Here is a 27747-nt window from a genome sequence, read left to right on the forward strand (position 1 = left end):
AAGACCTGCACCTGGCGAGCCGAACATGTCCTCGGACACTCCCGGCACTAAAAAAGCCATACGCCATTTCATTTGTCGCCATAAGACGTATCTGTGTCGGTGCGACGTAAAACAAATTCTTTAAAAAACCTGTAAAAAATAAAACTTCGTTGACCCTCCCTTTCTTTTGCCGATGTCTTCATTCTTGAAAGAGTTGGAGCTCTTCCATTTATTTCGTCGGATTAGTGTTTAGAGAGGATGGTTATACAATTGCACTTCCTCTTAAAACGCTTATCATCACTATCTGCTACTGAGTAACCATTCTTTGTCGGGTTTAGAATGGATCCAGGAGTTGGGATGTTAAAAACCAAGCCAGTCCAGATTTCCGAGATTTTCTTACGTCAATAATAGAGCTCGCGCGCAGTTCTGGGCAGAATATTGTATTCTGTGAACGATAGCATTCTGAGTTCGACGTTGTTTAGCATTCATGGAACTGGTGGCGCTTCGTATCGTGTGGAGGAAGGTAAGGAAGAGATGCGGAAGGAAGGTAAGAGGGCGCGGTCGTGTAGCCATGTCTCGCCCCAGGCTGAGCTCCCCGTCAAAGCGCCGCCCGGAGGAACTAGGGTAATGAGGCCTCGTTAAGCCTGTCTTGATAATGAGACCGGCGTGCGCGGCGTACATCTTACGTCTTGTAGCGCCGTCTGCCGTAATTAGCAACCCTGCTGCTGCATGTGTGTGGTAGGCTGCTTGCTCTACTCTGCTCTCTCTGATTTGTGGCTCCACTCCCCTTTCCGTTGACGTTTCGGTGGAAAGGCGTTCTTGGTTCGCTAGCTTGGCGACCGGTCAACCCGTTATTTAAGCCCAATGCCGGTCGGCTTTGACATCCACAGACCGTGAGGACAGGTATTCTTTTGTTTTAAATAAATAATAGTAGATTGGTGTAAATTTCCGAATCACAGGCTACTTATAAGGAAATACTATGGTGGTTCGGAGCGAAGCTGTGGCGTATTAGAGAGGGGAACCAGCGTCGAACTTTCTCACGTGCGACTTCGATGAAGGTGCTCCGCCGACCAGGATGATGTAACATCTCCAACCTGAGAAATAATGAATCTCAACTCTCCACTGTTTGATTTGCGCGGTATCTAACAGGAAATCTGCATGTATACCCTATGCATGGAGACTTGTTTTATCCTACAGTAATTGAATAGTAGAGCTTGACAGATTGTGGAGGTAAAGTGCGTAGTGGCACGTTAGAGATTTCACTGAATTTCTTAAGTAAACAACGACTAAAGAACGAAGAATTTAACTTCTTTGTCAATATTTACAGAAAACAAGTATCGGTTATGACTACTATACTGTGCAACTATACAGCAACCGACGTGCCGCTTTCTATGAGGCAACTTGGCAGGTCCGATCCTGGCTCAGTCCGGGGGTATTTGAAGGTGCTCAAATACGTCAGCCTCGTGTCGGTGGATTTACTGGCACGTAAAAGAACTCCTGCGGGACTAAATTCCAGCACCTCGGCGTCTCCGAAAACCGTAAAAGAGTAGTTAGTGGGACGTAAAACAAATAACATTATTATTATTACTTTCTATGAAGAATACTTACAGGGAAAACATGTCCCTTGAGGCAGTATCTCAATCTGTATTAATAGCAATTTATCTCATAACTCTGGAGTACTGAGATTTTCTTGATAGAGAGCGTGATTAGTTCAGTAGGTTAGCTGTTGGCTTCACACCCGGAAGGCTGACGTTCGAATCCCGGTCGATCCTGGGTCGAGATTTTCATCTCAATTATCAAAGATATACTTGACACGTTTCTCTTCTGCGTGTATAAATAAAATTTATCTGGGAAAGTTTGTAGCTATCTTCACAGTACGTCCAAAGGCCAAATATTGAAAGAATATGCAAGGAAAATTCTTCTGACTGTACTACTACTACTACTACTAATAATAATAATAATAATAATAATAATAATAATAATAATAATAATAAGAAGAAGAAGAAGAAGAAGAAGAAGAAGAAAATTAGGTTATTAACATTTTATTTCAACGACTATAATATCAAGAAAACTCATCGTTTTGCTCTGAAATATGGTTCTGTAATTTTCAAGGAATATTACTCTATAATCGGAGTCTAGCAAGTATACTGGTACAGGTCTCTCGCATTTAACCTCTGCCCTGAATGCCGATATCGAACTGAAATCGATTCCAGAACTTTGAAGTGAAGATGATGATGATAGTATTATTATTATTATTATTATTATTATTATTATTATTATTATTATTATGGGAGCTAATTACTTTACAAATGAAGCCGACGAAAATTACTTAGAAGGAATGTTTAAAATAATGTGTACAGGTGCGGTCCATAGCTATTATTACCAAGCACAGAATGATAGTTCCTCGTATTAAATTTTGTTCTAGTCTAATTTTATAGAGCTCTGTAAGTTCATGTGTCAGCGAACTCAAATTTGAGTTTCCGTAATTTGAATCCAACAAAGTGTTTGTCTGGAACTTCAAGTCGATTGCTACCGTCAAGTTAAAAAAAAAGTCATTGAACAGAGATAAAACGCTAAGCTTCTTGTATAATCAATATTATCGGTGTTAGATCTTGTAATGAGCTTGAGACATCGTGCTAAACAGCCCCGTTTGCTTAGTGCATTCCGAGGTCTGATATTATTATTATTATTATTATTATTATTATTATTATTATTATTATTATTATTATTATTATTATTATTATTATTATTATTATTATTATTATTATTATTATTATTATTATTATTATTATTATTATTATTGTACCGGGTGGTACACCTCTATGCCGCACATTTAAATCTTGCGCCTTAAAAAAACTCCTATACAGGAGAAACAGTGAACTTGAAACTGGACCAACTTATAAATTTTTACTGAAGATGGCACCACTAAAATTTGGCGTAATGTTGTTATTGTGAAGTTTCCAGAACTGTGTGAATTTCTACTTGTTTTTGTTTTCCATTCATCAAGAAGTTTGGACATTCTCTCATAGATGTCACCGCTAAAAAACTATGGTCATGCACCCTGGTGCGAAGTGAAGGAACCTTTTTTGAAGAAGTTTTGTATTCATAAGTTTTTTTACTAAATGATCCTCATTTATTTTTGGGTTGGCAATATTTATCTTTTCTTTCCGCCTGTTTTGAACCCAACCAATCAAGAATTACTGTAATTAATTTTCAACCAATCCCGTATTTCTTTTTCGACTTTGAGTGTAACTTTTGAATGTAACCAATAAAATTCTGTGGGTGTGTCTTGATTATTCATGAAAGGTCTCGAACCTTCCGCGAGCGTTTATAAACTGCGGATTTTCACGTCTCTTGGCCATTTGATCGTCATGTAACTTAGTTTGTGTGTCAAGCAGGGGGCGGGAGGCGCCTCTTTCATCAGGCAGCAGTTCTTTAGCAAGGTAATGGCCAATTAACATCTTTATTTCTTTGTTAGCTCCGCAGTTTAACCTGAGGGAAAGGTCCGAAACCTTAACTATGTAACCAACGTCTCTAAAATGTAAGTTCTGCCGGCTAATGTAATATTTCATCAACCTTTAACTGTAAATTGGGGTTAGAAAGTGAGGTACCCTCTTGAGCTCCCCTTCATATTGCTTTGAGGTGACTACGTTTTCTAACTGGTTTTCTTCCTTTCCGTAATGTCTTAAATTCTTTCTTATACAAGTCACCTCCATAGTTTGGGAATAGCCCCTGTTTCATCGGCCTAGTGCCCTTTAGGTTTTAGAATTCTCATCTAGGAGTGCAAGTATTCGCCTCCTTTCATTTTGTGTTCGGGCCATTTATTTAACTGTTATTTCTTTTACACGAAGGTCCTATAGGTTGGGTACGAGATACCGCTGTTTCAGTTTGTAAGCTGGGCCATGGAAGGCCAAAACAGTGTAAGATGTTTTTGGTGTTGCCGTGAATTGAAAAAACTGAGAGCCTGTTAGCTCTTTTCAAAGTATAATTACTGAATGCCTTTTGAAGGCTTGATATTGTGAGTGGGGAGACAGCGCTCCATGTATTAGGGGATTTCTGCCCTTGTGTAAAATTGTAATCTTTTGTAAAGTTGAGCTGAGAGCTCAGAAAATGTAAAGCGAGGGGCTGGAAGCCCTAGTTACTAAACAGTCACTAAAGTTTGGGTTTTCTTGCAGTGTCTAAACTTTTACATGGTACCTGATATATCATTGTTCTCTCACTAAGTGAGAGTTTTGTTAACTTGTTGTTTTTCAAATATAACCTTCCATTTCAGTTTAAATTCTTTATTGACATAGTAGTTAGACCCATTCACCCCGGCACCTTCTTTCACCTGTGCTGGTCCACGGGTAGCCCCGTAACTATTATTATTATTATTATTATTATTATTATTATTATTATTATTATTATTATTATTATTATTATTATTATTATTATTATTATTATGTGCGTATGGACCCAATGGATCACGCAAAGCTCTAACGATTCTGTTTTCTGAGTTGCCAAACAGCTCTCATCCTTTCTCCGTGGATCCTTTTTCGTTCTTCTGTCCACTTTGCTCCAGTCTTCTTTTTCACTTCGTTCTCTGGTTGCACTTTCCATCCATTAATTTTTTCCTATAAAGGTTTCTGTCCGCGGTGTCATTTGGGTTTATCTGGGCTTTTTCCAGATCCTTCTTCACTTCTAGTACCCATGGAATATTTTTTAGATGTTCTATGTAAGTGAGAATCTTGTGTGTCAGTCTACTTGCCGGCAATCTGTGGACGTGCCCATAGAATTTCAGACGTCTTTTGCGGATGTCTGCTGCAATGTTGGAATGCTCTTCTGTCTCTTTGCGTGACCTCAGTCTATATTATTATTATTATTATTATTATTATTATTATTATTATTATTATTATTATTATTATTATTATTATTATTATTATTATCGATAGAAAGAGCAGAGTTCCAAAAAGTCCGATTCTTCGAAGAATACTGTTAGCGTCGGAAGAGAACAGGAGTCGACCTAGAGCAGGGATGGCGAACCTATGCCACCTAGTGACACGCGAACACGATTTCGGTGGCATGCTACAGGAACATAATGTTTTTATATACGTCTTGTACTGCAGACAATACATATCTTATAGTGTTTAACGTGTAAGAAATAAATATCGAAAATCTAAATGCTAGTTCCGTGCGGACGTTCAGTATGGCAACGCAGCTACACTGACAGGTCCGAAAGTCAAGTGAGCTAACAGTGTCGTTGTCTGGTGGTTTTGTATACGGACCTCGCAAACATGTTTTCGGTGCCGAAAAGAACAGAAACTTAACAAAGGTAGTGACCGGATTTTTCAAGAGCAGTGGATAAGGGAATTCGGACTGATAGAAAGATGTTGCCTGTGTTCGAAAACAATATTGTATCCCTCACATTTAATGTAAAGCGCCGTTTCGAGACTGATCATTCAAAAGTTTGTTCCATGCCAAATTAAGAAAGAAGAGAGTTCGTGTCACAAAATATCGAACATTACCTAAAACAAACTAGTTCTTTTGTATCATCTTTTCCGCCAAGGAATAATATCAGTGCAGCTGTTTCCACTTGTCTCACTGCATAGTACGACATGCATGGGAAACTGCTTTCTGATGGTGAGTTCTTAAAATAAACTTCCTTATTGATGTGCGACACATTATTTGAAAACTTCCCTAACAAACAACAAAAGATTACCAGAATGAAAGGAATGCCAGCCAGCTGAACTGCTGTCATGGATAGAATAATAAGAACGAGTGAAGAAGTTTCGGAGCAATTGAAAGCTAATTTGGAAAACTCTCAGATCTATGCAGTATGTTTTGATGAAAGCATGGATGTGCCCTTACAAGCAAGGATAGTTGTTTTTTCCTGATTTCCTTGCGGAAATGTGATGAGGTAGAAATTAGTTAAATTTTTGAGCATACGAACTACGACAACATGGAAAGATAATGAAGCTAATGCAGGAAGTGAAGTCCATTGGCAATATTAACATTTTTGATGTTTATATTTAATAATATTTATCTTTTTACAATTTTTTACGTCGCACGGACAGATGGGTTTTATGGGGACGATGGGATAGGAAAGGCTTACAAGTGGGAAGGAAACCGCCGTGGCCTTAATTGAGATACAGCCTGGTGTGAAAATGGGAAACCACGGAAAACCATCATCGGGACTGCCGACAGTGGAGCTCGAACCCACTATCTCCCGGATGCAAACTCAGAGCTGCGCACCCCTAACCGCGCGGCCAACTCGCCCGGTAATAATATTTAATGACGAAGTGCGTTACAATGGAAACTTATTATTTATTTACAAATAATAATATGTATTCTCAAAACTTACATATTTAAAAATGTGTTTTTTCGTGTATTTGCAAAATATGACCACGGAACATCCAATCAAATGTATTTACAAGATATATATAATAAATACCGGTAAGTAAATAAATCAGTAAAAATAAAATAAAATAAAAAACATTATGGAGCATAATTGGGAATTTGGAAAGGAAGTCGCGGAGTGGGGGGGGGGGGGTGGTGAAGTGTTCTAGGTTGTAGCCATTCCTTAAAGGAAAATAATAAGTCGCACAGTCAACAGTTGAGAATAATAAACCGAACTTAAAATGGCACACTAGTTGGAAAGGGCTCACCTAGAGAGTTCGGCTAGAAAATCTGAGACGGAGAAGGCTGGCACAAGTAAGTGGAAGAATAAAGGCAGGCAGTTATAACCAACACCACACTCAAGTTGAGAGCCCTGGAAGTTAGGGCCTACTCCTTGTATTCGCTTCTTACGCCAGGCAGAGGATACCGACACGGGGCATTTTTTCTTTCTCGGCGGGGGGGGGGGGGTGTCCCCGAAGCCCGCTCCCACCGCGTGATCATCGACTCAATCTAAATGGCCTCCGACATGCTATTATTTCTAAGAAGAAGAATTGACACGGGGCAAGATCTTTACAGGACTATATAAGCTACAATTTTCCAACAGGAATAAGTTAATCCTACGGTTCCATACTAACCGAGTAATTTTTTTTCTATATTAAGTGAACAAATATAGGTCTTAAGATAAAAATTATAAGTATGACCTGTCGGCGTTGATATCCTGCGTTAGTCTACGTTCGAAGAGGCACCCGGCATATTGATTCATTATTGCATTCGGCAATCCTTTCCAAAACTGTGTTTTTGTTATCTATTCATTACAGCACCAATTGCCTCTGTGGATCAGTGGTAGAGTGTGGGACTCCGGATCCCAAGGTAGCGGAATGAAGTCCATTCGACACTCCATGTCGTAAGATTTCGGTATATAAAATCTCTGGTAACACATTTGTTGTTTACCCGACAGAATTCATTAAAACTCTCCCATAGACGCCTAAGAGAGGTTCGGTTTACTCTGCCATCTAGTAGGCCTAGAGTAAAACGGAACACCGAAATTGACGAGCAGACAGCCAGATTGCATCGAATTAAAATGTCTGCACACGGTAGCTGAGGCCATACTATTTATTATTATTATTATTATTATTATTATTATTATTATCACCGGGATTCTCGTGGTCCAGAGAGGGGAAGAAGCGTGGGAGGTGAATGGCTGGACAAAAAATAAACTAAAGTTCAAATATAGCTAACAAAATCAATTAAAATTTTCGTTTCTTTTCTCATGGCTTCACTTTTCAAAAAGGAACAACAACAACAGAAAGGAACGTTCCACCAAAAGAGCTTAGAAGCTCGAAAATTTACAACAGAGGAGCTCGTATGCTCAGAAAATTTACAATATTGGGGAAGAAAACTCCCATCTCGAGACATAATCAGTCATAGATTTCCGACCCATAGGTCTCGTAAATTTATACGTACGAAAATAATCTAGCCTGTGCATGATTGGGAAAAGTAGAGTCAATACAGATCTGAGAAAGAAGCCGTAGCTTCTATTACAAATTTACATCAGGCGGGCCTCGAACCCAGGAGTTCAGTGTACAATTAGTTTTATAAAACGCCCCCTTATCTTCCCCTCTTACACACGCAGAAACGTTCGCCTAGTTAAAATTCTGCCACCTTTTCACGCCAGCCCCCGCCCCAGCATATCCCGAGGGAGATCTTAATCCTCAGCCACGTAGGACACTCAAATATACACTGCAGCAAAACACTTGGTTCAAAAAGCTCACAGCTTTTATATGGGCTGGCAGATAGTTCCAGAACAAATTATGTATTTTAATTTTTGATTGGCGGATTAGATTTTGATATCAAGCCTTTTGATAGGCGAATTATTTTAATGACAGTGATGTTAACTCCAACATATACAAAAAATTGGAAGTGGATTAGGTAACTAAACCTTCAAACACAAACATTCTCAATAATATAGTTAAAGCCCTAGAAAATTGATGCTAGGGACATCTGGTCCTAAAAGATAATACTTCTGAGATATAACATAGTTCAGTCAGTTCAGAATAGATAACGGTACAGTCGGAAATCAGGCGGCAGTTTAAAAGTAATGGAGAGGCCTTACTCATGGTAGGCCTACATTTATTATTATTTTACGGACGATTTGAAGTACAGTGTTACTACTCATGGTTGATAGACAAACTTTGCAATTAGTCTCGGATTTTTTTTTTTTACTGGAATAACAATGCAGTCCAGAAATTCAACTTCAAGATGACCTCGGCATCGGCTTCTTCCGAATGCCATATCGCAAATTAGATTAATAGAACTTCATATTGTATGAAGGACAGAAATGGGAAAATATTGTGGATTTTTGGAATATAGTGAACCTACATTAAACTGTGGTAATTCTGACAGCATGAGGTCACCTCGTATGTTAAGAAATCCACAGGCTCTTTCCAGTTATGTTAGTTTATTTTTTGCATTCCTAAAATTTTATTATAGCACATACTGTTTAAATTACAGGTCCTGTTAAGATAACCTAAACTAATATTAAACTATAATGTTACAAGAAATCTTAAATATGGAACGGCGTAATACATACCCAAGACGAGACGTGACCAGTCGATTATTTTTACTCAAATTATAATCGTTTCCATTCCAGTCCTATTTTATAGTCATCAGATACTTTGTAAATACGTATGAACACTACTCCACGATCCATGGATATCTCGTGTTAATTCGTGTTCTTGTGCATCCTTAAAATATCTTCTAGTTTCCACTTAGTTTGAATTTGGATTTAGATTCTGAGTCTGTTGAAACAACAAACTGGCTGTTAAAATGTGCGAGTGGTCCTTCTGGAATGTTCGCCATATCTTGGTGCGCATGCATATGACAGTTTTGCATCTCTGCTGTTGCAGACCTTAGTCTTAAATTTCAGCTGCCGTAGATCCCGTACTTTTGAATGACCGGGATCGTTTGGCCTGAAATACTGCGAGAGTGAAACGAGCTCGTAGTGCCAATATCATTTCTTCAAAATATGGTAATTTGAAGATTCGAGTTTGTAAAATTGTTGAAAACATCTTCTACTGTTTTACTTTCTTGTTTTTCAAGGCAGTTGATCTAAAGATGACGTTTTCCGTCATTTCAGACCGCCCTACACTGGGGTGCTAAACACGGCAACGAGCATGTTGTGAAGCTGATAGCGGGCACGTATGGCGCCGACGTCAACGCCAGGACGGTGAGTACAAGTCATAAAAGAACACTGCAAATATTTTGCAAAAATAAATAATTAAAACAGTCTCTTTTCTGGTGTTTATTGGACTAAATTGTATTTTTTTTTCAGTCCTGAAATGACCCATTTGAAAATTTAAAATGAATGTCAGCCTTTTTGGTACTGATGACTGCCTTCGAACTGTTTTGTTGTTGCTTTATTTTAGGAGCCACAGATATCTTTGATTATCAGTTTCATATGACTGATTTGCTAAAACTTTTCAGATCATGTATTCTCTTGTGACGTCTGGAGTAAATTGTGTACAGTAACACCCTGACGTATTTAAAGGTTTAGTTACTTTTTAAAGCCGTTACTTTACTCGTTTAGTTTGAACATTTCATAAGATAACATTTTCCCATTAATTTCGATGAGATTTCCGAAGTCTCGATGTTAGATTAACCTTGGCCATCCTAACTAGTTCTCTCTCAGGCTGTTTTTCTTTCATTTTTCTGTCCAAGTTTTCTTTTTTTTTTTTTTTTTTTGGTTTGTTTACGTTGCACAGACTCATACAGGTCTTATGGCGACAATGAGACAGGACAGGAAAAACATCTTAAGGGCTGCCGATAGGGGGTTTCGAACCCACCACCTCTCGAATGCAAGCTAACCTCACAGTCAGATCGTTCTATGTATTTCTTACCCTGCAGTGTTTTGATGCGAGAAGATATTCTGATAAGAGAGGAATTCATTTGTCTAACTAAAAAATTCAGACCACCGAACAAGTGGCTGTGCGGGTTTGGTCACTTAGCTATCGACTTGTATTCGGGAGATAGTGGGTTCGAACCCCACTGTCGGCAGCCCTGAAAATGGTTTTCCGTGGTTTCCCGTTATCATATCTGACAAAAGCCAGGGCTGTACCTTAATGAAGGCCCTCTCCCCCTTCCTTCTCTTGGCCCTCTATCCGATCGTCGCCATAAGACCTATCTGTGTCGGTGCGACGTAAAGCAGATCGTAAACGATAAATTTTAAAAAACAGACCTATGAAATTATACATAAAACATTATTTATGCATACCGATATTGACAGAAATTGCATACCAGTAAAGATATCACGAGGCAGAATCTACTCTATTATTTTTTAAAAAAGCATAAAGAGAAAGGGAAAAAAACTACCTCCGTACGACTAAGACCCTTGGAGGAGTGGAAGATAAAAACTCCACTATCCCTAATTTTGGCTCTACTATATGTGGACAGAGTGCCTGGCTGCCTTTGCCACCAGAAATTATTCGGGTGCTCATTTTTATTGTAGGCTGAGTGGGCTATAAAGCTCCCTGGAAGTGAAAATCTTATTTCTAAATATTTCGACTTCCTAACAAGAAGAGAACAAGTCGCTTTTTGGATGAACAGAATGTGCTTTTACCGCGTCGGCTAGATAGCGTCTTTAAAGTATGAAAAATGTGTATAAGTTAAACACTGGAATATTCACAGTCTACATAAAATGTCTCGTGATGTGGTCTCTGATTTACACGCACGTAATTCAGAGAATCTTCATTAATATTCGTGATTTACGTCGATTAATTTAACTAATAATGTGCGATAGCCTCAAGTCACGCAATTGTGGATGTTATTGGAATTATTGTGGTCTATTGAAGGAACTCTGCTTCATGTTGGTGCGGATGTAAACAACTCAGTGGAGAAAATTCGGCGAAATCTTATTCTCATGGTAGCAACTGGAAGTTACCATCGCTTGTACCGGAGCACTTAATGTAACTTAGGCTTCTCAGTATGGAATGTGATGTAGCACGCTCGTATTTCAGAATGAATTCCAAAGTGCTGTTAGGTTTGCGGTAGATTCATTGCTTTAAAAGGGAAAAAGTAGCCTTTTAGCTTTGAGACAGTTAGTTAACAGAGACGATAAAGTGATTTTTTTCTATTATAGCTGCAGTCTCTTATGCTTTTTTTTTTTTTTTTTTTTTGGTGAACATTTTAAAACATGACATTTTTCCATTCATTTCATTGAGATTTCCGATATTTCGATGTTAGATCTAACCTTGGCCATCCTGACTAGTTCTCTCCCAGGTTGTCTTTTTCACTTTTCTTTCCAAGTTAGTGCCGAACTATTCCTTACTTCAAAAACTGGTGGCGACGCTATAATGAGGGGTACTAGGCAAGATGAGGTGTAGTGCAGTTTGCCATTGCTCTCCTTGCTGGACGAGAAAGTACTATTGTAGCACGACTGACTCGATGAGTAGTATCTTTCACAGCATATTCATGTTCCGAATGTCTTTAACAACACTCACACCTCAGCAGCTTTCATACTGTCGCAGCCTTTGATGAAACTGAGAATATCATTTGTAGTTTTACTCTGTATCACAAAGAATGCTGTTGTAATTGGGATGAGAATCCTGTAACGGGCAATAAATTAAATATATAAACAAACGTGCTTTAAACAACTTGCAAGTGAGAGGATATCTTCAGTACTGCAGAATCATTTCTTCATGTTACTCTCCTGAATAACTTACGTGGATCGAAGCGTGGCCGCATGGTTTGAGGCACGTAGCTGTCAGCTAGTGATAGGGAGATAGTGGGTTCAAATCCCACTGTCGGCAGCCCCGAAGATGGTTTTCCGTTGTTTCCCATTTTCACACCAGGTAAATGTTGCGGCTACTTCAATTAAGGCCACGGCCGCTTCCTTTTACTCTTAGTTCTTTCCTATACGATCGTCGCCATAAGACCTGTGTGTGTTGGTGCGACGTAAATACAATTCCATCGATCAGTTCTATAGAAGCTACATTTTGCCGTGCTCTGTATCTGCTCCTGTGCCAACAAATTTATTTATTTATTTATTTATTTATTTATTTATTTAGAGAGACCTCATTGTTAGCTTCTGATTGAAGCTAATCGAGGTGCTTGCTTCGTACACTGAGTCTTCTAGATTGAAAGGTACAACTGTCCATAAGCAATTAATAAGTCGATTGATTTTATTGATAGTACTACTTATTATATTATGTCTCGTAAGTAAGCTGAGGACATTTGGGCATTAAGAAGCCTATTTTAGGCAGCCTAAATAGGCACTGAAATGTAAAATGTCACTATCAAAATCTGTGTAGGGTACTTGTGTAACTACTTAACTTTTTTAAAGTAGAAATTATCTCCCGAACAATGTCAAATAGGGGATTTATTGTATTGGGAAGTGCTAGTTTGGTGTTGATCTCAATTCTGTGAAGACAGCAATACTGAGACAACATTTTTTTCATCCCCCTTGCTAGGGCCTACTTGTATTTCTCAAGGTTTTCTGGTGTAAATTTGTGCCTCGTTTCAGTCAGGATATATTTAAATTGAGAGAATGTTCTCATCCGCGTAGGCTATGATCGGATAATACTTAAACGATGTCATTTCCACAGGTGACAGCTCTAATGACGTGACTGAAGAAGTTCCACGGAAGTCATAATTTATATTTTTGTTTTACATCTTCGCAATCAGAATTCCTTTGTAGAATCTTCCTGAATTTGGTCCTCGAGGTTTCGTCCATATCTCCAGCATATTTCATCCTGGCCAATTTCTGTATATCAACGCCATAAACATAGCAGCAGCTCTCTTGGGATCCAGCGATAATAATTATGATACTCGTACATGACAAGTGCACTGCACCAAAATCTCACTATTCTGTATAAAACACATCTGCCTTGGAACACCGCCGAGGAAGAAAAGAAGACTCAGCGCGACGCGACGTGACGGCTTCTCTATGCGTCGCATAAGTTGGCGTATCTTTGGTCTCATATAACAGCGGATCTGCACAGTGATTGGATGTAGCAGAAAGCCTGCTGTTCGTTTTGATTATCATAAGTGACCTGGTACTCTCTGCTGACCCACGAGATACATAAAATAAAAGTTAAGAAATTAAGAAATAACCTTTTAGGCGTGTAAATAAGGATTTGTCACAAATTGACGTTAACTGTCAAAATATGCATTTATGGACACTAACAAAAGCCTTTTAATCGTTATAATGTTACTCAACACAGTTTTTTAGCTTTATTCTGCATGTGTAACAGTTACAAGAATAAGTATTCGCTTTAGGAAGTATCCTCAGCTTACTCATACTGTATTAGCACTCATTGATGGACTTATTCTGATATGTGTGCTGTGGTTTTATGTTTGCACTTTGTTTGAAGCTGCTGTAATATGTTGTTTTCTCTTTTGTGGTCACCTGTAAATAAGTATATGTATTTGTCAGCAAATGTTAACATTATATGTTATTTAGAAGGACTGTCAGTAATTGCAAAGTGCAGTTTGCCTCTTCAGGGCCCATTAGTTTGAGGTGTCGCATGGGTAAGATTAACACGTGTATGTCTTATCTTGCATGTGTTTTCTTTTGGAGGCAGCCTTGAGCAGTAGTAGCGGTTTCTCTCCAAGTAATTGCAGCTAATGAAGGACGGTGGCCGCTATCTGTAATGTTTGTGGAAAGTGTAGCAATTACGTTGAGGACAGGTGTTCTGCTCTTGTTTCAGCATGGGGTGAGTAGCAGCTGCCCGAGACCTGCATGGTCCCACACACTGGAGCCTGCCCAGCACTATCTCACTCTCAACGTTAACAGTTTCCAAATTAAAGACTTGACACGTGGAAGCACTTTTGTCACGTTTTTTTCTAGTCATCAGTGATTTCAGGGGGGCTCTACTGTATAAGCCAGAGTTAATTCTTCGAGTCCTCCCGATTCCTACTCCATATAACATACAGAGTGTTTCGGGAGGAGGTGATAATATTGGTCATTCTAAAGTGAAAACATTCAATGAACATATGCTTATTTTCAATAGTTTCCGAGATACAGACCGTATTGTGTAATTGTAATAAGATGACCATGGTAGCCGCGTAGACCACGTGGAGATGTAACGATGGATGGTGACTTTTGTTGATAAAATTGTATGTTTAACGTAGTTGGCTTAGCAGAAAGTATCGTATTTCACAATAATAATAATGTTATTTGTTTTACGTCCCACTAACTACTCTTTTACGGTTTTCGGAGACGCCAAGGTGCCGGAATTTAGTCCTGTAGGAGTTCTTTTACGTGCCAGTAAATCTACCGACACGAGGCTGACGTATTTGAGCACCTTCAAATACCACCGGACTGAGCCAGGATCGAACCTGCCAAGTTGGGGTCAGAAGGCCAGCGCTTCAACCGTCTGAGCCACTCAGCCTGGCCCGTCGTATTTCACAGTCTGTACATTTCGTTTGTTACAATGGTACATTATCTCAGTCTAATTTATCCTGGACGTTGTGTCGGATGTGGTGTTGCATGGCCACCAAGCTCACGCCACTATATTATTGTTTCTGGGGTCGGTTAAAGAACGAATTCTACAGGGAAAAGAACAAACAAGGGAGGCCTTGCTTGCTCGCATTTTAAATTCATATGCGCACATAAAAGAACAGAGACATCAGCTCCGATTAGCAACACAGCATCTCTCTGCAAGAGCTACAAAATGCATTGAACTTGGTGGGGGGGTATTTTTTAGAATAACTTATAAAGAGAAATGAACAATTACACAATAATTACACATAAGTTGCAAATTGATAATTACATCTGTGTCTCGGAAACTATTGGAAAATAAAGCATATGTTCATATTTTTCCGTTTTAGAATGACCAATACTATCATCCCTTCCTCTCGGGACACCGTGTATACAGTAAGTTGTTATCCCAGTGCTGCTTAACTTATCTTAGATTTCCGTAACTCTGATAATGTCATTATCTTGGATAACGCTCACCTCTGTATTCACCACAGCATTTTTTTAAACTCAGTTTTTCCAAAACCCAAGTTTTCGTTTCAATCTGAATTTGAACCTTAAATTGTTCATACTAACGCACGGAAAACAAGACTGCGTGCTAGCGCCCTTATCGAATTGTAAACAAGTTTGTAATTACGTTCGGTGTTTCCCCAAATACTTTATGATAAATTATGTTCAGAAACGAAGAAATAAGCCTGATATAACGTTCCAAGAGAAGGAATTATTATTATTATTATTATTATTATTATTATTATTATTATTATTATTATTATTATTATTATTATTATTGAATTTGGTGACAGAAACATCATAGAGAATAAGAAAGCAAATTATAGCTTACACATTGGATTCTTCTTCTTCTTTTGCTGCCGCTTTTTTCTCACACCTATGGGGTCGTGGGTGCGCACTGCGTCGCACATGTGGATTTAGCTCTGTTTTACGGCTGGGTGCCCTTCCTGACGCCTACCCTATATGGAGGGATGTAATCACTATTGCGTGTTACTGTGGTGGTTGGTAGTGTGGTATGTTGTCTGAATATGATGAGGAGAGTGTTGGGACGGACACATACACCCAGTCCCCGAGCCAGAAGAATTAATCAGAAGCGATTAAAATCCCCGACACCCCCGATCCGGCCGGGAATCGAACCCGGGACCCTCCGAACCGAAGGTCAGTATGCTGACCATTCAGCCAACGAGTCGGACAGCTTACACATTGTATATTGTACTCAAAATATAAGGCAGTATTCCTTAGTTCATTAAAAATCATCCAGTCGTATACCATATACAAGATATGAGCTACAATCGAGAATTCATCTTAGGTCTACCTATGTATTGAGAATTCCAGGCCATGTTCAATCATGGCTAACACTGACGGTGACGAAGCTTTAGATAACCTAAAATATGATTTTAAAATTAGTGTCATCGTAGTCCTCAAAGTGGGCCTATGTAGGTTTAGTGCATTTCTTTTATCCACCTAGGACGTTTTATTACATAATCTTGCTCGTATTCCTAGTCACTGTGATTTTTTTCTTTCAGTTAAATATTCCAGTCGTGTATAAGCTGCCATCTTACCCGCCAACCTTTCTCCGGTAAAATTTTAAACCGAGATAATATCCATTATCCGAGAAAATGTTGGTGAATACACATGTAACTGTTATCTCCACTTTCTTAGCTTCAAACAAAGATAAAAGCATTTACTTGCGTTGGCGAATACGGGCCTTAGTGTTTGAAAACTACTGCCGGGGTGAGTAGCGCAGACGGTAGAGCACTGACCTCCTGAGCTCAAGTTGGTGGGTTCGATCGGGCTCGTCCGGTTGTATTTGAAGGTGCTCGAATTCGCCAGCCTCAAGTCGATAGACATATTGGCACATAAAAGAACTCCTGCGGGACAAAATTCCGGTTCCTCGGCGTCTCCAAAAACCGTTAAAGTAGTTAGTATGACGTAAAACCAATAATACAATTATTATTATTATTATTATTATTATTATTATTATTATTATTATTATTATTATTATTATTATTGAAGATTGCTTACATGTCGTCTTGCGTTTTTTAATGAAGAATACGTCCATAGTTTCGGAAGTTTACTTCGGTGCAGTTATCTGTTTGCATATTCCCATATTCCAAATATTCTCGCAAGCCACGTTCATAACCGAATATGTACACTTGACTCTCTTTAGCTTTTAGCTTTTCTATTTTGTACACGTAATCTCCCGATGTTCCTATACGAATACTACCCCATAGGAGCAGAGAGTAGAACCTTCGTTGATTCGTCACTTTCGGAACTGAGAATATAGTCAGAACACATGAAAGGTCTGATTACCAGAGGAGCAACAATATTTACTGTACGTACTGACAAAAGGTAAATACAATACAGTACAATAATAAATAAGCATACCTTAAACATTTACGAATGAAAAAGATCGCTAATCTTCTTTTGTCTGGCAGATCTCTATTCGAGATTTTGCTATTATATCCCTCCATCCCCTTATCCACAAAATTCCGGTGGTGTGGAACCAGAATTCTGTTCATTGTACAGAAGAACTACCGTAAATCGAAAGCCTGATTGGTCAAGTAACTTGTTAAAAGCTGACTCAACAATGTATGTGTTCCCAATGCCGAGTGCCTTCAATGTCTGGACCTGCATCATGGTGGGATTATGCGGAGAGTCGAACTATCGGAAGTAGGATAGAGGATGTTCTACTGTAGTTAAAACAAATAAACAAACAAACTAACCCGTGGCACTAAGAGCTTTCCCCTGTCACAATGTCTGCCACCCAGCTTCAGATGTTTGAGTGCCATGTAGTCACCGTGATGACATCCCCGCCATATTGCTTGACTTTACCGACCGAGTCCGCTGCCTGTCATATCACATAGCTTCTCGGTTGGTTCCGCGAGGCTGAGTAAACCCGTTCAAGAGATTAGTCCGGACTTGGACTCCTTGGACTGGCTGGGAATCAAACCAGGAGCCTCCAGGTAAGAAGCAGGCACGCTACCCGCACCCTATACCAAGAGGCTGACATAAGCAGATAATTCCTAAACGCATTTGATTACCAAAGACTTCGCAACCCTCTGAGGTTTTTCAACAGTATCGGGCTTTCATCTGTGAAACTGCGGTTCGAACCCTGGCCAGTGCAAATGGGATTTTTGAAATGAGGAGTGGTTCTGATTTTATATAAAACTGTAGGTCTAGTGGCTATGATCACGATATCAAAAATTTCGTAACACAACACGCTTGCTTTGCTTTCTTCTGCCAAACTTTGTAATAAGGTATACGTAATCTGGAAACGTATCTCGAATGTGTCCTCGTTGAAACAAAATTTAAATATCTAAATTTGGGAAGAAAAGACACAGAAAAAGCCACAAAATGTGTCCCTATATTCTTTAATTCGTTAAATATCCCTTCTATTGTACATTGAAATATCTATCTGCATTCTGAAAGCATTTACGCTGACTATCCTATATTAGTAACATGTGTACATTCTCGAACAGAATTTGTTTTCAAATAAACTTGCCTTACTTAATAACTGGGATACTGTAATGATAAATCTTGCGTAACACTTTGTTTAATTTATGTCTTTCAGATAAACTATATTACAATAATAAATAGTTCTGTATTCTGTGTTCATTAGACAGTATAACTTGATTAATTCGAGCGTTTCTAATTCGAACATTTCTGGTGTTCCCTTGAGTTCCCTACACAACGCAGTGTTAAAAATTCGTGTTTAATTACAGAATTATATTGTTTAATTCGGTGTTAAAATAATGTATTAGAACTCTCAAGTATGACAGTACGCTACCTCGGTGGAAGAGAGAAATGGTGTAGGAAACGGAACTATAGTTCGATGGCCAAGAACGATAGGGTTACAATTCAAAATCATTGATTTTTCAAGAGAAGAGTTCGAAGTTTTAGCAGTTTACATCATTGCCTTAAAAATGCCCTTGTTACACAATTTTGATGATAATTGGTGTGTACATAGTTCTTACATCATTCATTATAATCTGGAAGAGAGTTAAAACTCAAAATGTAACCGTTTCAAATCAAGCAAAGCGACTATATCAGAACACTGAAAACCGTTAAAAGTGTTTCGTGGCATGAATATATTTGATTTTGTGTTGTAACACTTTCGGAGGTAGTAGAGATCGAAATAAGCTATATATTCAGGCTAAGATAATTAAAAAAAAAATAATAATAAAAAAAAGCATTTTTGAGTTTTAACCCTTTCGTTCTTAGCCATCAAGTTGTTGGGAAGCTAAGAAGAGGTTCAAGCTGTTGGCCGCCTAAGCGTACGTTCCTTCAGTAATCTTCTAGGCAAATAACTTCAAAGAAACAACGCAAAATGACCAGCGTTTTCAAAACAATTGTGATGGATGAATAATATTTGTAGTCATTACTAATGCATCTCTTTTGAAGTGTTTTTAATAATGAATTGTCACGAAAAGTGTTACGATCTGTTATTGTTTCGCTATATTCTAATGTCATCGCAATTCGAGGAAATACCGAAAAAGTAGGGTTCGTTTTGAAATTGCATTTCATTGCCAGCTGCTGCGCAAGAGTCTTAATACTTCGTTGGGCAGGCTCCAGTGTCGAGAGCCATATTCATCAGTTGAAAGATTGGTGTCTTGGAATGACGATGTGCTTGCCAGTAAAGTAAAGAGACACCTGTAAGTATTACTGGATCCATTCCTACTGGAAGAACACTTGGTGAGTACTTATTTCAGCTTAGAACTCTGACGAGAAAGGTTCTGCCGTCTAAGGTTCAGTATTGCATGAACTGTATCAACGAATTTTCGTTCTGTGATACTTGTGTTGCGGGTCAGTATTTCTCCCCTCAACATTGTCACATAACGATGTTTCGAGGCGCAACGACGATGTATAGGTGTTCCTAGTTCTTAATTTACCGAGCTCCATAGCTGCAGCCGCTTAAGTGCGACCAGTATCCAGTATTTGGGAGATAGTGGGTTCGAACCCCACTATCGGCAGCCCTGAAGAGAGTTTTCTGTGGTTTCCCACTTTCACACCGGGCAAATGCTGGGTGGGGCTGTACCTCAATTAAGGCCATGGTCGCTTCCTTCCCACTCCTAGCCCTTTCCTCTCCCATCGTCGCCATAAGACCTATCTGTGTCGGTGCGACGTAAAGCAACTTGTAAAAAAAAAGTTCTTAAATATTTTTAAAAAGTTACTACACTTTCGCATTCATAGTATGAAATATATATACATTTTCAGTAAAACATTTAATGAAATTGTGTATTTCAAATATTGTGATACAGTTCCAAATTTCATTCCCATAATTCACTCGGAGGAGATAAACTGAACAATATTTCTGGTAAATATGGTGAAGGTTTCTAATACGCTCAAATAACTTAGACGATAAAGCGTTGCATGTAAGTTACACTCGATGCTCACAGCACACTCTTCCTATAAATATAATGGCAAATGCACGAAAGTTCATGGCTTCAGAAAATCTGTTGAAATGAAATGGCGCGTGGATTTTAAGTGCCGGGAGTGTCCGAGGACAAGTTCGGCTCGCTAGATGCAGGTCTTTTGATTTGACTCCCATAGGCGACCTGTGCGTCGTGATGAGGATGAAATGATGATGAAGACTACACATACACCCAGCTCCAGTGCCAGCGGAATTAACCAATTATGGTTAAAATTCCAGACCCTGCCGGGAATCGAACCCGGGACCCCTGTGTCCAAAGACCAGCACGCTAACCATTCAGCCATGGAGCCGGGCAGAAAATCTGTTTAAGAAGCCTTACAATTTACTTACAACAAAACACGTTATATTGACAGAGAATATTTGGTTCTTATAATGAATTTTATTCTAAATCTGTGTCTTACATTAAAATCTCTTTCTCTCCAGTGTTCAGTTATTTTCTAAGCAGGGACCACTTTTAACCTCTGTGACTTTAGAAATTCCTTGAGTTTTCACTCAGACCTATTTCTATTTTAAATTATCCAAATGTATACACAATTATGTCATAGATATTAAAATAGGGAGAGCTTTTTTTTTTTTAATTTGCTATGAAATTACTTGAAGATATTAGTTGTTCACCAAAAGTTGCCCTTTTTGCCTGTCCACATAGGAGTAAAATTAGCGCTATCTGTTACCGTAAACCTCTACTAAGAAGTCACAGAAATGAAGTCTTTCATCTTGTTATTTAATGTGTGTATTATTTCCTGCTGGTACCTTTCTACGTATTATTTGCACAGTGAATCTGATATACAGTATATAAGAGTAATTGTGTGCTCCTCTTAGGTACAAGGAACTGACAGGAAGGGCCTATGTTGAATGGCCAAAAATACTTAATGCTGAACTGCTGTTACGTCAGCACTGCGACCAGTTGTAAACTAAAAAGCTAGACATGTCACTTTACTAATCGCGGTGCTAAGATACTCAGGAGGTATGGAAGTTGTAGTTATGAAGTGTTCAGGTTTAGAACAGGTTACACATATTTCTTGCTTTGTTCCGTTGGCATTCTTGAAGGGTACTTGAACTGCCTAAATATTCTAAAAATCGACGTCTAGATTATTTCACTGTAGTTATGCTCTCTTAGACTCTGTCCCTGTAATGTAAATCATACATCCAGATGTTCCAAAACCTGGATATTAGAAGAGGAAATAGGGCCATACCTTAACATTTTCTAACTTAAGTCAGGGTATTTCAGCAGCCATAACTCACGTGTATCCTATTACATTTTGTACGGGTTAAACAGGAGTAATTCAGAAATAAATTGCTGAAATTTCAGTTAGACATTCAGCTGATCTAAGAAAAAAAATTACAGGCATTTGATATATCTATTATAAGAGGTAACTTTTATTGATAAAGTATTTTATATCTATACGAAATTCTGGTAGTTCCCCGGAAACCATGGCAATTAATAGAACGTAAAACCATTATTGTTATTATTATTACGAACCAACTAATTTAGAGTAGGATTGTGAAATAAGTGTGACCGAACAAGTTGTACGTGCTGTTACGGAAGCGCATCTGTGAGCTTGTATTCGGGAGATAGTGGGTTCGAGCCCCACTTTCGGCAACCCTGAAGATGGTTTTCCGCGGTTTCCCATTTTTACACCAGGTAAATGCTGGGGCTGTACCTTAAGAGGGCACGGCCACTTCCTTCCAACTCGTAACCCTTTCCTATTCCATCGTCGCCATAAGACTTAATTGTGTCGGCGCGACGTAAAGCAAAGTGTAACGATGATAATGAAATAAATGTAGAAACAAAGTCCTTTGTATCTCTAACATTCACCCATGTGAATGCAGATTGGCGGTGCAGTGTCGGTCTTCAGGATTCAAGATCGCGGGTTCAAACCTGGCAGAAATAGTCGTATTTTTGTAGGATAAAACAGTTCGTTCGGCACTCCATATCGAGCGATGTCGGGATGTAAAGGATCTTTGGTGTTCATCCGGCGAAGTTAATAAAGCCATAGATTGCCCAGAAGAATTCTCTGCCATTTGGTAGAATAAAGCGAAAAAATGAAATTAACCTACAAGGAACCTAAACGGCGTCAATTAAAAATGCCTGCAACAAGGAAGCCGAGGTCTTCTTCTTCTGCTTCTTCTTCTTCTTCTTCTTCTTCTTCTTCTTGTTTCCGAATTTGGCCGCCTATGGACCGCATTGAACTTAAGGCTTTCTCTTCTTCTTCTCCTCCCAGAACCTCTTCATTCTTTCACTTCTGATCTTCCTTTCTTTCTCAGATATGACCAGTTTGGGTCTACATTTTGGTGGTTTCTCCTGGAATGTTTTGATGCTGTCCACAAGACTTCTAAATTCTTTTCTGTTGTGAACCATATCCACTGTAAGTCCACTTTCTATTGCATGTCTTTTTACCTCTTCCACCCACTTCGTCGAAGCTTTTAGTCCAGTGATGTACTTGAATATTTTCTTAGTTAGCCGTTTCTCATCCATTCTTTCTAGATGCCCATAGAATTTTAGCCTTCGCTTTCGCATGGTGACAGTGATTTTTTCGGTGTATTTATAGAGGTCATCATTTTTCCTATTCCTCCACTCCCCATCAGCATTTTTCTGTGGTCCTAAAATTTTCCTTAAGATTCTCCTCTCCTTTTTTTTCGAAATCTTGAAGCTCACCCTTTTATTCATTATTATTATTTTTATTATTATTATTATTATTATTATTATTATTATTATTATTATTATCTGTATAAACCATGGCATAGGACACATTTTCATGGTCAAGGGTAGGACGATTTGAAAGTGTAAGTTGAGGATAGAACGTGATGTGCTTCAGGATTTCCTTACTCTCATGTCCCCCTTGTCCCAGCCTTTACGACCCATATTTCCCCCTTTTACTGACTATAAAAGTAAATGGACCCCACGTTTTAATATAGCTGTTTCATTAGGTGGCCCTTTCCCTTCAGCTGGTGAATAATAAGACCATCATCGGCACGTCACATCGGAACTTGGGAACCCATAGCACGCGTTTCCCGGATACGCGACAGGAAGGAAGCATTGATTATCCGAATACCTCGGTAATCATTTTAGCACACGCACTCTACCTGACTCGATAAACCTTGGCGTGCTTCTCCTCTTCTTCCCACTAGAATGGTAATAGCTATTCGAAGATCTTATATTTGAAACTGTTCGTAATTTTGCATGCTACAGCTTACCTTTTTAGTTCCGTATTAGCAGCAATTTTTTCAGTCTCTTTCATGTGGAAAGGCGAACTTTCTTTCTCCCAATGAATTATTGCAAGGAAAACATAAATCTTATTAGAGAGTCGAACGTAGGAACCTCATATAGGCCTACAGTGTAAGCACTCAATTTACATTAGAATAACGCACATGTTAGCCCCTAATAATTCCTCTGTGGGTAGAATACATCCACGGTATTCCCTGCGTGTCGTAAGAAGCGACTAAAAGTAGTAATCCCCATGGGTTCTGAATTTCGGAGCGTGGGTCAGCGATCACTGGTTCCCTAGCTGAGTCAAGCATTGCTTTCACGTACTTGTATTAGGCTCATCATTTTCATCTGTCCTATCCGGACTCCTGTGATCAATTCCTGTTCTCTTCCGACCCCAGCCGGGCCGAGTAGCTCAGATGGTTGAGGCGCTGGCCTTCTGACCCCAACTTGGCAGATTCGAACCGGTGGTATTCGAAAGCGCCGGTAGATTTACTGGCACGTAAAATATCTGCTGCGGGACTGTGCCGGTATCTCCGAAAACCGTAAAAGTAGTTAGTGGGATGTAAATCAATTATTATTATTATTATTATTATTATTATTATTATTATTATTATTATTATTATTATTATTATTATTATTATTATTTACTTCCGACCCCGACGTTATTAGGTAAGCGAGGTCTAAGGAGTCTTTAATTTTCACACCCTGAATCATCCTTCCCTTTAACGCGCCTGGTGGCCATGATCGTTAAGGTGTGAAGTCTATATGGTCTGACACTGTGGTTAGCCGGTTCGAGTCCCGTTGGTCGGAAATATTTTCACCATCAGAATGTTGGCCGGGAGGGTAGGATAGGTGGTGGTATACCGTTGTTTCCTAATCACTAGATTGCGTGCCAAAAACCTGGGTTAAATTCGGTGCTCGTATGGGGTGATGGCAATTCGTCCATCGGATGGAGACGTAAAACCTTGAGCAGGTGCTGTTCGACAGGGGTAAACTATGTGGTGGTATTGGGCTTCACCCTCTCCCTTCCTACTATCATATACATCACGTCATACATCTCATCTCGTTAACTCCTCTGATGAGGTCGACGTCAGGAAGGGCATCCGGTTGTAAAAACTCGCTACGAAGATTCATCTCACTTCATACCCGACTCCGTAGAGAAACAAGTTTTAGACATGCATGTATGTCCAGTCTTCAGCCCTAAGGCTGGTTGGATCCTCAACAGCTCTGCCATCAGCTGTCATAGATGGCCTAGGCATCACTGAAGAGGCGTACTAGGGAAATGAGGAGTGAGATAGTTTCCCGTTGCTTTCCTCACCGAGCCAGAAGTTGCTATTACATGTCAGTCTGCCAAGCCCACTGAAATGCATGCACCGACCGACCCTACGAGCAACATTTTCATACCATTCATAGCAGGGACTGCCTGCAGAAGGAATGGCATTACTAGCATCGGTCATACGTCAGTCACTTTCATATTGTCAAAGCCAAGGATAAAGCTGAGACAGATCAATGAAAGTAACAAAATTGCTCTAGCCCATACTAGAAGACATAGTGCACTGTAAACACTAGGTCCTGCCAGCAAAGGCATTAGACATGCATAGTAATTATTAATTAAGAAGAAAATTCCCTGGTTAGCTGCAATTATGAAGAAGGTATTTACGTTACGCCTGAGAACGAAAACCCTGCAAAGCTAAATAGCAAAAATTAATTACAAGCTAAATGGATGTATGTAGAAAAAACCCTAACTATTGTAACTAATACGGTTCATTTACAGTAAATGTACAGTATTTCCGGTCATTATTCTTTAATTTCATTATCCCACCCGGTGGCCATGATCATTAAGGCGTGGAATCTGGTGGCTCTGGCCGGTTCGAGTTCGGTTGGTCAACAAAAATATCATCACAATATTGACCGCTTGGGTAGGATAGGTGGTGATATACAATTTCTAATCCCATCCCCGTCAGGAAGTCGTCAAGTTTAAGAAACGAGATTTCCACTTTCGGAGGTGCACATGGCCCTGAGGTTCACTCAGCCTGCACCAAAGATGAGTACCAGGTTAATTCCTGGGGGCAAAGGCGGCCGGGCGTAGAGCTAACCACTCTACCCCATCACGTGCCGAGGTTAAAAATTGTGAAAGCCTTTACTTTCCATCCCTCCAAGGGCCTTCATGGCCTGTACGGAGATGACTTTGCTTTGCTTTTAGATTGCGTACCAAAAGCCTGGGTTAAATTCCAAAACTCTCCGCAGTGCTCATATGGAGCGAGGGCATATTGATATTAATTGAGGTCATTCATCTGTCGAACGGGGACGTAAAACTTGTCGCTACGAAGATTCATCTCACTTCATACCCACCCTGTACAGCAACGGGGCAAAGGTTTGACATATATACATTCCTTAAATTCATTGAAATATTCTTTGGAGTTTCCCTGGTGAGGTAAGAATCTTAAAAATAAAATTAAAAATTGATAAAAAGCAATAACTCAGGGCGAAAACCATTATATCCTGTATATTTAGCACATAAATTAAGCGTTGTGTATCTTATTTAGCAGTTATTGTCTTAAATATATATTTTTAATTATTTATTTATCAATCAGTCGTCCTATCTTTATGCAATGTAACTAACTGGCCGGCTGACTCACAGTCACAAAATAAATAAAAGTATCAAAACACACTGTGCTAGCAATGAATGAAAATGCAACGCTGGACTCATCAGTGCAAGGAAACGATGAAATTTAGACGTGAAAAACGTAGAAAAGTAGCACATATTAAATACACAGCATCGAAAACGAACACATCCGTAAATATCAGAGTAATGCATATTCAGAAATATGTAAATTACCCTTCATTGCAATCATGAGGTTTTGTTTCCACTATTATACTAATTAAATTATTATATGTCCGCCTCTGTGGTGTAGTGGTTAGTGTGATTAGCTGCCAACCCCGGAGGCCCGGGTTCCATTCCCGGCTCTGCCACGAAATTTGAAAAGTGGTACGAGGGCTAGAACGGGATCCACTCAGCCTCGGGAGGTCAACTGAGTAGAGGTGGGTTCGATTCCCACCTCAGCCATCCTGGAAGTGGTTTTCCGTGGTTTCCCACTTCTCTAGGCAAATGCCGGGATGGTACCTAACATAAGGCAACGGCCGCTTCCTTCCCTTCTCCTTGTATATCCCTTCCAATCTTCCCATCTCCCCGCAGTCCCCTGTTCAGCATAGCAGGAGAGGCCGCCTGGGCGAGATACTGGTCCTCCTCCACAGTTTTTTCATCCGACCCAAAGTCTCATGCTCCAGGACACTGCTCTTGATGCAGTAGAGGTGGAATCCCTCGCTGAGTCCGAGGGAAAACCAACCCTGGTTGGTAAATGGATTACGAAGAATAAATTATTATTATTATTATTATTATTATTATTATTATTATTATTATTATTATTATTATTATTATTATTATTATTATTATTATTATTATTATTCAAATAGACTTCTCATAGTCGTGGAAAACTGCGTCATCTAGATATAAAGGAGGACCGTAACGTGTATCAATCAGGTAGTCATAATCAGTAAAGTTCCATTGCATGGATAAATCATTAAAATATCAGAAATGGAAGAACAGATTTATAAATACATAGGAAAGTTAGGCCTGAGAAGATATGCCACAAAAATAGATTCAAAGTAGTCTTTGAAATTAGCACAAAAATCATTTCTCGACCTTGTGGTTGGAATGTAATAGAAGAACACGCAGATAAATCACACGATGCAGAAAATAAAGTACTACAAAAATCACGTATCGTCGTATTGAATTTCAAATACACATCCTAAAATTTCTGCCAGCGTTATCTACGATAGGCAGGCATTCCCTAATTAATACAAGGAAACACAAAATTGAGTGTATTTGCAGTCACAATCATCGTACAACTGCTGTCCATCACAGACCTATATCATCACAATAACGCTCATCTTAATTAAATCCAATGTAAATCGTTGATTCAGCAACATAACTGTGAATATTCAACATAGAGCAACATCAAACATTTAACCAATGTGCATAAAAAAATACGTCGTAGAGATAAATATCACATCATAATAATATTTAATTTAATCTGTTGTTGTCTTTCTGTACATGGCGGGGCTCAGGCTGTGAAGCCTGCTGCTATGCCAAACCATATAATTATACACCTGCATAAACTGAATATAAAGTTCATCGTAGCTAGGTATCTAAAATTACAAGTTAATTTAATTTGAAATTAACATAAAACGTGATTTAATTGTAGTTAA

At 39.1% G+C, this 27747-nt stretch overlaps 1 protein-coding gene across 1 annotated transcript in view; it reads left to right on the forward strand.

Moving 5' to 3' along the window:
• The first annotated feature begins 513 nt into the window (after nucleotides 1-513).
• Nucleotides 514-27747, forward strand: part of LOC136873715 (uncharacterized) — a 102004-nt gene continuing 74770 nt past the window's right edge. Inside the window, exons 1-2 of the mRNA XM_068227759.1 lie at nucleotides 514-603; nucleotides 9491-9580. Coding sequence (XP_068083860.1) covers nucleotides 514-603; nucleotides 9491-9580 — 180 coding nt within the window. The remainder of the gene's footprint in view (nucleotides 604-9490; nucleotides 9581-27747) is intronic.

Source organism: Anabrus simplex, chromosome 5, assembly GCF_040414725.1.
Source record: "Anabrus simplex isolate iqAnaSimp1 chromosome 5, ASM4041472v1, whole genome shotgun sequence".
Lineage (NCBI taxonomy): Eukaryota > Metazoa > Arthropoda > Insecta > Orthoptera > Tettigoniidae > Anabrus > Anabrus simplex.